Raw genomic sequence first — 12,793 nt, 5'->3', positions numbered from 1 at the left:
TACATCTCATAACAAAAAGTGCACTGCCTGACCAGAAATGAACCTTTTAATTCACCAAAATGTCATTGCATTACTGAGATTAATGAGATATCAGTATGATAGTACTTGGGCTCCATCTAGTGGCCAAACACCGAAACTGACTGAAAACAATTGCTCACATGAAACACCACACAAACGCACACAAAGCTGATCTCAGCATGTGATTTAGTTCTGTGATCTGAATCATTTTGCCAATACACATTATTTTGATCCTTTTGGGCCTTTAGTGCCTCAGTTGAATTGAATGTTTTGTCACATTGATTTACTTATGCATTTTTTCCACTCAAACAGCTTCTATTCACTTTTGGGTCTAAAGGACCTACTGGGCTTCTTTTTGCCTATTGAGGCCAAGAGGCAAATTTGTTTGTCTAAAAGACCCTTTGGGCTTTTTTGCCTTTTTTTGTGTGAACCCGCCAATCGCCGCTTGCGGCTATATTACTGATGCTGATTCTTGAAACTGAAAACACCTGTATCAGCATTTTTGTTCCACATTACATTTGTTACAAGCTTTTTGGTTTATTCTTCTTGAGTGATCTTTGCTGGTGTAGAATGTGATCTGTAACTGTTGGGTTATGAATTTTATTTTTATTTTTTTCTGGGTTTCATTTTAGATTCTCTGTATGATGCTGACCATTCCTAGCGCTGGTAAGTAACCTCTCTTTTACAGAACTCCATTGAAATACTTGCACTGAAATACTACTTTGCTTTGTCTTTCAGCAGCTTTGCTGGACCGCAGGGGTAAGCTCCAATTTGATGTGTTGATTATTTGGGCTACATGTAGCTGGGCAATCAAGCTGACTTGCATTTCATGCAGTTTAAAGCTTTCATTTTAAAAGCTTGATGTGATCCTTGTGTCCTGTATCAGTTCTGCTCATCTTCCTCCATCTAGTGTGTTACACTCAGTGGTTTGACTGTGATGACCCTAGTGGGACTGGAGACTGGGAAACACTAGAAAACCTTGAGATGAAATACCCAGGAAAGATTTGCCAAAATCCTTTGGCCATTGAGGCTCAAACCCTCTCTGGTGTACCTGCTCAACAGACAGGACAAGTGATTATACAGTGAGTGTACCTTTTTGAAGAAACGGATTAATTGCCATTGTACAAATGCACAGCATGTGGAGTATATTCTAAATGCCATCAAGCAAGCATATAATACCGTGTTTGTGTTTGTGCTTTGTCAGCCAAGACCTGCTTGTGGGCTTTATTTGCTTGAATTCTCAGCAGAAGAAGAAGCTCTGTCTCGACTATAAGGTGCGCTTTCGATGCCCATGTCCCTGGCCCTGGGAAATGCCTGCAAATTAAATCCCATTGTCTCCAATTGAGTTGTCTTGGTTTTTCATCCATTATGAAAATTGCATGTTCTCGGGGTTTGCTGTGCCCATCACGCAAGGACTCTCCTACCCTCAAGTCTTGTTTCACTAACCTAGCACTTGGGAGGGTGTGTTCTCTGCCGTATGGTGCAATACATTTGTGAAATGTAAATCTCTTGAAACCCAGTGGTGTGCAGTACAAATCTGGTACCCACTCTGCTTACTTTTGGTGTATGAGCAAACTTGCCTACCAAGAGGAGTTGCTACAGAATTGTAGATGGGGAGAGTGTGTCAAAATTGCCTTTCTTCAAAGGAAGGAAACCTAGCATGTATGCTGAAGAGAAATGGTGTACATCCAAGTCAGTTGATGCTTGACACTGTTCATGTAGATGTTGAGCTTGTGGTATCAAGTTTGTGCATCTGAATCATGCCCTCACAAGATTACTGATGGTCACAAAAGAGCAGAGTTGTATAGTAACGAAGTAGAACTACTTCACTACTGTACTTGAGGAGTACTAAAATGCTGTATCTGTACTTTACTGGAGTATTTTTTTCTTCCACTTTTACTTCACTACATATTTTCCATCAGTTTAATACTTTTACTCCGATACAGTTTTTACGTGCTGTATAGTTACTCGTTACAATTATAAACATGTTAGCTGGCGCTGTCACCGGGTCAAGCGATCAGGCTGTCTAATGAGAACTGCGCATGCTCCGGTCGCGTCTCGTTTACTCTGCTGCTGCCTTCACTGAACACTTGAGCTTCGTAATCTAGGTTCACTTGACACGTCGTGATTGCGCAAGTGTCCGTGCGGCAAAAATGACTCAATCGCGGTGGCTCGCCCATGCGCGTTGGCCACGCGCGCAAGGTCGTGCACCTCTCAATTTTTTTTGTGCGTTCGAAGTTAGAAGGTGGAATTCATGCACTGGTAACGGCAGAAGAGCAGCATAAGTGCTGCATATTAAGCTTGTTGGCATTTTAATGTACATATATTGGCACCTTCCACACCTTCAACATCAAGTGATCGTGGCGGTGAGGAAGGAGACCACCCTGGCCCTACCTAGAGACAGTGTTTGCGTTTGCTGGAGTGAAACTAAATTCCTATAGGATGAAGTGCCATCTCTGTCTCCCTAAAGAGTGTGAAATATTGGCCTTCAAAAATTCACCTTCAAACTGTAAAAAACACATCAATGTAAGTTATAAATATAACGCACAGAAGACACACCAGCTTTAGCTGTCAGTAAGTGCTAGTTAGGTTGGATATCTTAGCTAACTAACCTAATTATGTTCATGACGTGCTGCAGTATTCACTTCACTTCACCTGGCAATCATAAAGGCGACGTCACGCTGAGTTGTGTTTTTAGCAACAGTAAGCCGTGTCTCTTCAGGCTGACTAATCATGTGCCCATTTTTATAGTATAGTGTTTTTGTAGGGTAAGGGCATTTATTGAGTGTAAACGCAGGGCAGTAGGCTCACCCTTAGAATCCGACGGATGGATTTTACATACAAAATACACGTCATTTTCTCAGCTAAATTAAGGCGAACTTGTACTTCTGCGCCAAACATATGACGTAGTGGGACATAAGTTATCTGTTTTTTGTGTACGAAATGTGTTAAGCCCAGTTTTTTAAGTTGCTACTTGTTTGTACATACAGAGCACTTGTATTTATGGTCTTTGACATCTTTGATTTATAAAAACCATTCTTTAATTAATTCAAAACACAATACTTGTACTTTTTAGAATAAACTACTTGCAATACTTAAGTACAAAAAATTCTGAATACTTCTGTACTTCTACTTAAGTAAAGTTTTTAAAGAACACTTCTACTCAAGTCAAGTTTTTTGATAGAGTACTTTTACTCAAGTATGGGTCTCTAATACTTTATACAACACTGCAAAAGAGCAATATACTACCCTGCTCAAATTGCACTTAAATCAGCACAGAAGTCAAACTTCAGGGATAAAATCGGCAGCATAAGTGTTACTCATCTGCTTTGAAATTAACAACTGCATCAGCCTTTCAAGAGTAAGACAACTGGTGGCCACAGATTATTACTCCACCGTTTCTGCCCTATGCCTTAGTGCTGTAGTTGTGCATTTTCCAAGTGTTTCTCTTTACTGCTGGTATCATGAGGCAGAACCTCAGACAGGTTGTCCAGCTCCTCTAGGGTGGTGCATCCACATGTGCTGTCTCAAGGAGGTTTGCTCGTCTCCCATCACAATCTTGTGAGCAGGAGGGAAGAATCGGGATATAGGACAAAATTGAAGTTTTCCTTTTGTGCCCAAAGGCCACAAGACCACATCTAATGATAAATCTCACAGACTACCCCATTACACCTGGCTCAGTAGCCAAGAATCTCGGCGTCACACTCAACTCTGACCTATCATTTGAAAAATACATAGATAATACTACTAGTATAGCTTTTTCTACATCTCCACACCATTGCCAAGCTAAGAAATGCATTATCACAGCATGATTCAGAAAAATTGGTACATGCCTTTGTTGGCTCCAGTTTAGATTTCTGTACCTTATTACTGTGAGGATGCTCATATAGGAATCAAAATAATCTTCAAATAGTTCAAAATGCCACAGCCAGAGTTCTGACTATAATTAGAAAATTTGATCATATCAGGCCAGTCCTATGAGCCCTGCATTGGCTCCCAGTTAAATTATGAAATTCTTCTACTGATTATAAAGTACTGCACAAGCTTGCTCCTGATTACCTCCAGAAACCTATCTCTATTATGAACCACCACGTCCACTAAGATCACAAGGTGCTGGCCTCTTATTAGTTCCAACAATTAATAAGGTAACAGCAGGGGGAAGAGCCTTTTCTTATAAGGCCCCCCGAAATATGGAATAACCTTCCAGAATGTGTACGAGACTGACACGGTCTCAATCTTTAAGTCTAGGTTGAAAACGTACATATTTTGTTTAGCGTTTGGTAATTAATGTGATAGAGGTACTGATGCAGGGGTTCATGGGTGAAGAGTTTTATGGTAAACTGGGGAGCTGATGCTGTCATCCCTTCACTGCACGTGGTCACTCAAGTTTGTGGACGGTGTAGTGAATGGACTCATGAGCCAATATCTCCAAAGTCCGTATTACCTTCTGGTTCTGCCTTTTTAGCTAGGCTATAATAATTTAATTTAATGCCAGAGTTACTGCCACACTCTAGAAATGTTTAAATTTCATCTGTCCCACATATAACAGCAGGGGGAAGAGCCTTTTCTTATAAGGCCCCCCAGCTTTGGAACAACCTTCCAAAATGCGTACGGGACTCTGACACAGTCACAATCTTTAAGTCTAGGTTGAAATCCCACCTTTTTGGTTTAGCGTTTGATAATTAACATCCCCCCCTTAGATAAAGGTACAGATCCAGGGGTTCATAGACGAAGGGTTTTATGGTTGACTGGGGCGCTGGTGCTGTCGTCCTGTCACTGCTCGTGGTCACTCAAGTTTGTTGACAGTGCAGTGGATGGATGCCATTGTCTCAGAATGCCCCCAAGCCTATGCTACCTTCTGGTTCTGCCTTTTTAGCTAGGCTGTAATAGTTTAACTTAATGCCGGAGTTGCTGCCACACTCCAGAAATGTGTTTAATTTCATCTGTCCTCATACAGAGCTAATTTTCCCTGTTTTATTTTCTCCACATGGCTGCCCGCCTGCTCGAGGAAAAATGAGATGAGGAGAGACAAGCGAGTTATCCAGTGCCAGCCACCTACTGCCTGACCGGATAAGCCTACACCATGATAGACAATACTACATCTTTTCCTTTTCTTTATTTCTTTCTGTCTAAATTGTTGTTGTCATGGTGACCGGTGTCGGCCAGAGGAGGATGGGTTCCCCCCCTGAGTCTTGGTTCCTCTCAAGGTTTCTTCCTCATGCAAAAAACTAGGGAGTTTTTCCTTGCCACTGTCGCCCTTGGCTTGCTCACTGGGGGCTAGGACTCGGCACTTGTAAAGCTGCTTTGTGACAACAACTGTTGTAAAAAGCGCTATATAAATAAAATTTGATTGATTGATTGATATGATCCCATACAGAGCTAATTTTCCCAGTTTTCTTTTCTGTATGTCTGCCCACCTTCCAGAGAAATACTGAGACAAGGAGAGAAGAGCCTTTTCCAAGATCCATCCTGGGCCAGCCACCTCCTGCCTAACCAGCTATGATGAAGGATCAACCCACTTCCCTGACTAACTAGTTGTGGATGAAGGATAAACCCACTGCCCTGGACCCTCTCACCGCCACAAATTCTCCCCGGACTACTATTACCATCAAGACGTTTAGGACTGAATAGGAATTACATAGAGAACTCATGTATATAAATGCTAGTGGTGGGCCGTTAACGGCGTTCGATAATGTGATACTCTTATCGGGCGATATAAAAAAAAATATCGCCGTTAATCTATTCTTAAAGTTGGGTTGGGAACTGGGTCAAAATAGGTAAGCAAACTGATGACATCCACCTTGATAGTTTAGCTCGATTGTATTCCTAACCAAATTGCACAGTAGGGTGCGAGAACGAGTTTTCAAACCTGTGAATTACCACCCACAACAAATCGCACGAGTGCTTACATGGATGCAGCCACGAAGCCGCCAGGTTTGCTTCATGGAAAATTCATTTTTAAGAAGCTTCCTAATGGAGACATTGACAAGACTAAAGTTGTTTGCACCTTATGCAATGCGGGATTAGTTTATTGTAGGAGTTTTACCAGTCTGACGTACCATTTAAACGCAAAGCACCCGTTTGCTAATGCTTCTGACGCTGGGTCAAGCACTGATGCAGCCCAGGGGAAGAGTCGCAGCAGGGGAAGAGGTTCCCCCGCTGAGTCTTGGTTCCTCTCAAGGTTTCTTCCTCATCCTCTTAGGGAGTTTTTCCTTGCCACTGTCGCCGTTGGCTTGCTCACTGGGGGCTTGGACTTGAACGCTTGTAAAGCTGTTTTGTGACAACAACTGTTGTAAAAATTGCTATATAAAAAATTTTGATTGATTGAACAAACCATTAGAACACCTCTGGTATCCATCTTTGTGTGAGATTCTCCCCAAGCGTAACAGGGGAAGAAAGAGAAAATCTGTGGATAAGAATCTTTTTTCTTCTGAAAACACAGTTTGTAACTCCCATTGATGAGAAATCTTGCTAACTTCACATAAATGCACATGAAGTCTCTGTTAAAGTTCCTTTAACAAATTGTAGTTCTATACCCACAATGGGGAGCAGAATGTTTCATGAACTGTATCAATCAAGTATAACCTAATATTCAAGCGTAATGTAAAACAAGTTCTGCGGTCAAAATTCTCCTTGCATTCTTCTGTTGTGTCCATTTTACTGCCTTTAATTTCATGAGTCATCATTTTGTCATTGGTGACTTGTTCAAAAACATATCAATGTGCACATGCATGCTCTTTTTGAGGACAGACTCATTCACATTACATATATGGCTCCTCTGCAATTAAGCTTGTAAAAAATTAAGATTTGATCTGAGCAATATATCAGAATTAAAACAATGTGTAGTAAAATGCAAATATTGCACCACATTCTTATAAATAGTAAAAGACTTAACATTAATCAAAATAACCAGGTGCAAACCACACAAATATTTATTCCCCCCGCCCATTTTTCTCATTTGTCTAAACTACTCGGTTTTTGCCCCTTGAGCCCCGACCTCATTCTACAAGGGCTAAACCATTCATCCTAGATGGACAGGTATACAGAGTTACCAATATGCAACATCCTAAATACGTGTCACAATCACTGTTATATTTACATCTATCTATAGCTATTTTCTCTATCTCACTGCTAAGTATAGTTTTTTATCCTAACTTTATTTAATGAATGCCCTTCTACAAACAGGTACATTCAGCATGCTCCCCTGATCCCAGAACTCAAAGGATTCCTCCAGTCCATACAAAAGAGCAGAATGGACCACACCGTTACAACCGTTGACTTTGGGTAAGTGTAGGACTTTTTTTTTATTATTTAAATAACCTAATTTGTGTGATTTTTTTTGTTATTGATGATGATGCTCTGGCTTATGCCTACTGATATCATGTTTTATTTGTGTAGCTGTGTATTGTGCCAGTGGTGTGTAGATTTAAACCTGCCACCATGAAGGTGTTGGTGAGTCGGATTTTTTGCTTATACTGATGCTGATTTTTGAAACTGTAAACACCTGTATCGGCTTTTTTGGTCAACATTACATTTGTTACAAGCTTTTTGGTTTATTCTTCTTGTGTGATCTGTAACTGTTGGGTTATGAATTTTATTTTTTTCTGGGTTTTATTTTAGATTCTCTGTATGATGCTGACCATTCCTAGCACTGGTAAGTAACCTCTCTTTTACAGAACTCATTGAAATACTTGCACTGAAATACTTTGCTTTGTCTTTCAGCAGCTTTGCTGGACCGCAGGGGTAAGCTCCAATCTGATGTCTTGATTATTTGGGCTACATGTAGCTGGGCAATCAAGCTGACTTGCATACCATGCAGTTTAAAGCTTTCATTTTAAAAGCTTGATGTGATCCTTGTGTCCTGTATCAGTTCTGCTCATCTTCCTCTATCTAGTGTGTTACACTCAGTGGTTTGACTGTGATGACCCTAGTGGGACTGGAGACTGGGAAACACTAGAAAACCTTGAGATTAAATACCCAGGAAAGATTTGCCAAAATCCTTTGGCCATTGAGGCTCAAACCCTCTCTGGTGTACCTGCTCAACAGACAGGACAAGTGATTATACAGTGAGTGTACCTTTTTGAAGAAACGGATTAATTGCCATTGTAAAAATGCACCGCATGTGGAGTAGATTCTAAATGCCATCAAGCAAGCATATAATACCGTGTTTGTGTTTGTGCTTTGTCAGCCAAGACCTGCTTGTGGGCTTTATTTGCTTGAATTCTCAGCAGAAGAAGAAGCTCTGTCTCGACTACAAGGTGCGCTTTCGATGCCCGTGTCCCTGGCCCTGGGAAATGCCTGCAAATTAAATCCCATTGTCTCCAATTGAGTTGTCTTGGTTTTTCATCCATTATGAAAATTGCATGTTCTCGGGGTTTGCTGTGCCCATCACGCAAGGACTCTCCTCTCTCTTATTATTATTTATTATTATAAGTGATATATAAAAACCATTCTTTAATTCAAAACACAATACTTGTACTTTTTAGAATAAACTACTTGCAATACTTAAGTACAAAAAATGCTGAATACTTCTGTACTTCTACTCAAGTTTTTTGATAGAGTACTTTTACTCAAGTATGGGTCTCTAATACTTTATACAACACTGCAAAAGAGCAATATACTACCCTGCTTAAATTGCACTTAAATCAGCACAGAAGTCAAACTTCAGGGATAAAATCGGCAGCATAAGTGTTACTCATCTGCTCTGAAATTAACAACTGCATCAGCCTTTCAAGAGTAAGACAACTGGTGGCCACAGATTATTACTCCACCGTTTCTGCCCTATGCCTTAGTGCTGTAGTTGTGCATTTTCCAAGTGTTTCTCTTTACTGCTGGTATCATGAGGCAGAACCTCAGACAGGTTGTCCAGCTCCTCTAGGGTGGTGCATCCACATGTGCTGTCTCAAGGAGGTTTGCTCGTCTCCCATCACAATCTTGTGAGCAGGAGGGAAGAATCGGGATATAGGACAAAATTGAAGTTTTCCTTTTGTGCCCAAAGGCCACAAGACCACATCTAATGATAAATCTCACAGACTACCCCATTACACCTGGCTCAGTAGCCAAGAATCTCGGCGTCACACTCAACTCTGACCTATCATTTGAAAAATACATAGATAATACTACTAGTATAGCTTTTTCTACATCTCCACACCATTGCCAAGCTAAGAAATGCATTATCACAGCATGATTCAGAAAAATTGGTACATGCCTTTGTTGGCTCCAGTTTAGATTTCTGTACCTTATTACTGTGAGGATGCTCATATAGGAATCAAAATAATCTTCAAATAGTTCAAAATGCCACAGCCAGAGTTCTGACTATAATTAGAAAATTTGATCATATCAGGCCAGTCCTATGAGCCCTGCATTGGCTCCCAGTTAAATTATGAAATTCTTCTACTGATTATAAAGTACTGCACAAGCTTGCTCCTGATTACCTCCAGAAACCTATCTCTATTATGAACCACCACGTCCACTAAGATCACAAGGTGCTGGCCTCTTATTAGTTCCAACAATTAATAAGGTAACAGCAGGGGGAAGAGCCTTTTCTTATAAGGCCCCCCGAACTATGGAATAACCTTCCAGAATGTGTACGAGACTGACACGGTCTCAATCTTTAAGTCTAGGTTGAAAACGTACATATTTTGTTTAGCGTTTGGTAATTAATGTGATAGAGGTACTGATGCAGGGGTTCATGGGTGAAGAGTTTTATGGTAAACTGGGGAGCTGATGCTGTCATCCCTTCACTGCACGTGGTCACTCAAGTTTGTGGACGGTGTAGTGAATGGACTCATGAGCCAATATCTCCAAAGTCCGTATTACCTTCTGGTTCTGCCTTTTTAGCTAGGCTATAATAATTTAATTTAATGCCAGAGTTACTGCCACACTCTAGAAATGTTTAAATTTCATATGTCCCACATATAACAGCAGGGGGAAGAGCCTTTTCTTATAAGGCCCCCCAGCTTTGGAACAACCTTCCAAAATGCGTACGGGACTCTGACACAGTCACAATCTTTAAGTCTAGGTTGAAATCCCACCTTTTTGGTTTAGTGTTTGATAATTAACATACCCCCCTTAGATAAAGGTACAGATCCAGGGGTTCATAGACGAAGGGTTTTATGGTTGACTGGGGTGCTGGTGCTGTCGTCCTGTCACTGCTCGTGGTCACTCAAGTTTGTTGACAGTGCAGTGGATGGATGCCATTGTCTCAGAATGCCCCCAAGCCTATGCTACCTTCTGGTTCTGCCTTTTTAGCTAGGCTGTAATAGTTTAACTTAATGCCGGAGTTGCTGCCACACTCCAGAAATGTGTTTAATTTCATCTGTCCTCATACAGAGCTAATTTTCCCTGTTTTATTTTCTCCACATGGCTGCCCGCCTGCTCGAGGAAAAATGAGATGAGGAGAGACAAGCGAGTTATCCAGTGCCAGCCACCTACTGCCTGACCGGATAAGCCTACACCATGATGGACAATACTACATCTTTTCCTTTTCTTTATTTCTTTCTGTCTAAATTGTTGTTGTCATGGTGACCGGTGTCGGCCAGAGGAGGATGGGTTCCCCCCCTGAGTCTTGGTTCTTCTCAAGGTTTCTTCCTCATGCAAAAAACTAGGGAGTTTTTCCTTGCCACTGTCGCCCTTGGCTTGCTCACTGGGGGCTAGGACTCGGCACTTGTAAAGCTGCTTTGTGACAACAACTGTTGTAAAAAGCGCTATATAAATAAAATTTGATTGATTGATTGATATGATCCCATACAGAGCTAATTTTCCCTGTTTTCTTTTCTGTATGTCTGCCCACCTTCCAGAGAAATACTGAGACAAGGAGAGAAGAGCCTTTTCCAAGATTCATCCTGGGCCAGCCACCTCCTGCCTAACCAGCTATGATGAAGGATCAACCCACTTCCCTGACTAACTAGTTGTGGATGAAGGATAAACCCACTGCCCTGGACCCTCTCACCGCCACAAATTCTCCCCGAATTCTCCCCGGACTACTATTACCATCAAGACGTTTAGGACTGAATAGGAATTACATAGAGAACTCATGTATATAAATGCTAGTGGTGGGCCGTTAACGGCGTTCGATAATGTGATACTCTTATCGGGCGATATAAAAAAAAATATCGCCGTTAATCTATTCTTAAAGTTGGGTTGGGAACTGGGTCAAAATAGGTAAGCAAACTGATGACATCCACCTTGATAGTTTAGCTCGATTGTATTCCTAACCAAATTGCACAGTAGGGGGCGAGAACGAGTTTTCAAACCTGTGAATTACCACCCACAACAAATCGCACGAGTGCTTACATGGATGCAGCCACGAAGCCGCCAGGTTTGCTTCATGGAAAATTCATTTTTAAGAAGCTTCCTAATGGAGACATTGACAAGACTAAAGTTGTTTGCACCTTATGCAATGCGGGATTAGTTTATTGTAGGAGTTTTACCAGTCTGACGTACCATTTAAACGCAAAGCACCCGTTTGCTAATGCTTCTGACGCTGGGTCAAGCACTGATGCAGCCCAGGGGAAGAGTCGCAGCAGGGGAAGAGGTTCCCCCGCTGAGTCTTGGTTCCTCTCAAGGTTTCTTCCTCATCCTCTTAGGGAGTTTTTCCTTGCCACTGTCGCCGTTGGCTTGCTCACTGGGGGCTTGGACTTGAACGCTTGTAAAGCTGTTTTGTGACAACAACTGTTGTAAAAATTGCTATATAAAAAATTTTGATTGATTGAACAAACCATTAGAACACCTCTGGTATCCATCTTTGTGTGAGATTCTCCCCAAGCGTAACAGGGGAAGAAAGAGAAAATCTGTGGATAAGAATCTTTTTTCTTCTGAAAACACAGTTTGTAACTCCCATTGATGAGAAATCTTGCTAACTTCACATAAATGCACATGAAGTCTCTGTTAAAGTTCCTTTAACAAATTGTAGTTCTATACCCACAATGGGGAGCAGAATGTTTCATGAACTGTATCAATCAAGTATAACCTAATATTCAAGCGTAATGTAAAACAAGTTCTGCGGTCAAAATTCTCCTTGCATTCTTCTGTTGTGTCCATTTTACTGCCTTTAATTTCATGAGTCATCATTTTGTCATTGGTGACTTGTTCAAAAACATATCAATGTGCACATGCATGCTCTTTTTGAGGACATTACATATATGGCTCATCTGCAATTAAGCTTGTAAAAAATTAAGATTTGATCTGAGCAATATATCAGAATTAAAACAATGTGTAGTAAAATGCAAATATTGCACCACATTCTTATAAATAGTAACAGACTTAACATTAATCAAAATAACCAGGTGCAAACCACACAAATATTTATTCCCCCCGCCCATTTTTCTCATTTGTCTAAACTACTCGGTTTTTGCCCCTTGAGTCCCGACCTCATTCTACAAGGGCTAAACCATTCATCCTAGATGGACAGGTATACAGAGTTACCAATATGCAACATCCTAAATACGTGTCACAATCACTGTTATATTTACATCTATCTATAGCTATTTTCTCTATCTCACTGCTAAGTATAGTTTTTTATCCTAACTTTATTTAATGAATGCCCTTCTACAAACAGGTACATTCAGCATGCTCCCCTGATCCCAGAACTCAAAGGATTCCTCCAGTCCATACAAAAGAGCAGAATGGACCACACCGTTACAACCGTTGACTTTGGGTAAGTGTAGGACTTTTTTATTTATTTAAATAACCTAATTTGTGTGATTTTTTTTTGTTATTGATGATGATGCTCTGGCTTATGCCTACTGATATCATGTTTTATTTGTGTAGCTGT

The 12,793-nt window shown here is 40.9% G+C and overlaps 1 protein-coding gene and 1 long non-coding RNA gene across 2 annotated transcripts; both read left to right on the top strand.

Moving 5' to 3' along the window:
- Nucleotides 1-754: 754 nt before the first annotated feature.
- On the top strand, nt 755-1,363 carry LOC143510369 (uncharacterized). The gene is made up of 3 exons (XR_013129962.1): nt 755-777; nt 929-1,100; nt 1,223-1,363. It is a non-coding gene; the product is annotated as an uncharacterized LOC143510369 (long non-coding RNA).
- A 5,714-nt stretch (nt 1,364-7,077) lies between these two features.
- On the top strand, nt 7,078-8,343 carry LOC143510368 (cartilage intermediate layer protein 1-like). Its single transcript, XM_076999638.1, has 6 exons — nt 7,078-7,302; nt 7,417-7,470; nt 7,639-7,672; nt 7,741-7,761; nt 7,913-8,084; nt 8,207-8,343. Exons 2-6 carry the CDS (start codon nt 7,459-7,461, stop codon nt 8,325-8,327), a joined length of 360 nt encoding a protein of 119 aa, XP_076855753.1. The 5' UTR covers nt 7,078-7,302; nt 7,417-7,458; the 3' UTR covers nt 8,328-8,343.
- The last annotated feature ends 4,450 nt before the right edge of the window (nt 8,344-12,793 follow it).

This window comes from Brachyhypopomus gauderio, chromosome 3 (genome assembly GCF_052324685.1).
Source record: "Brachyhypopomus gauderio isolate BG-103 chromosome 3, BGAUD_0.2, whole genome shotgun sequence".
Classification (NCBI taxonomy): Eukaryota; Metazoa; Chordata; class Actinopteri; order Gymnotiformes; family Hypopomidae; genus Brachyhypopomus; species Brachyhypopomus gauderio.
This window is presented reverse-complemented; position numbering and strand designations above follow the sequence as displayed.

Coding starts and splice junctions, on each gene's coding strand:
- LOC143510368 (XM_076999638.1), top strand. Junction 7,673..7,740: donor GCTGACCATTCCTAGCACTG/GTAAGTAACCTC, acceptor TTTGTCTTTCAG/CAGCTTTGCTGGACCGCAGG. Junction 7,762..7,912: donor AGCTTTGCTGGACCGCAGGG/GTAAGCTCCAAT, acceptor TCCTCTATCTAG/TGTGTTACACTCAGTGGTTT.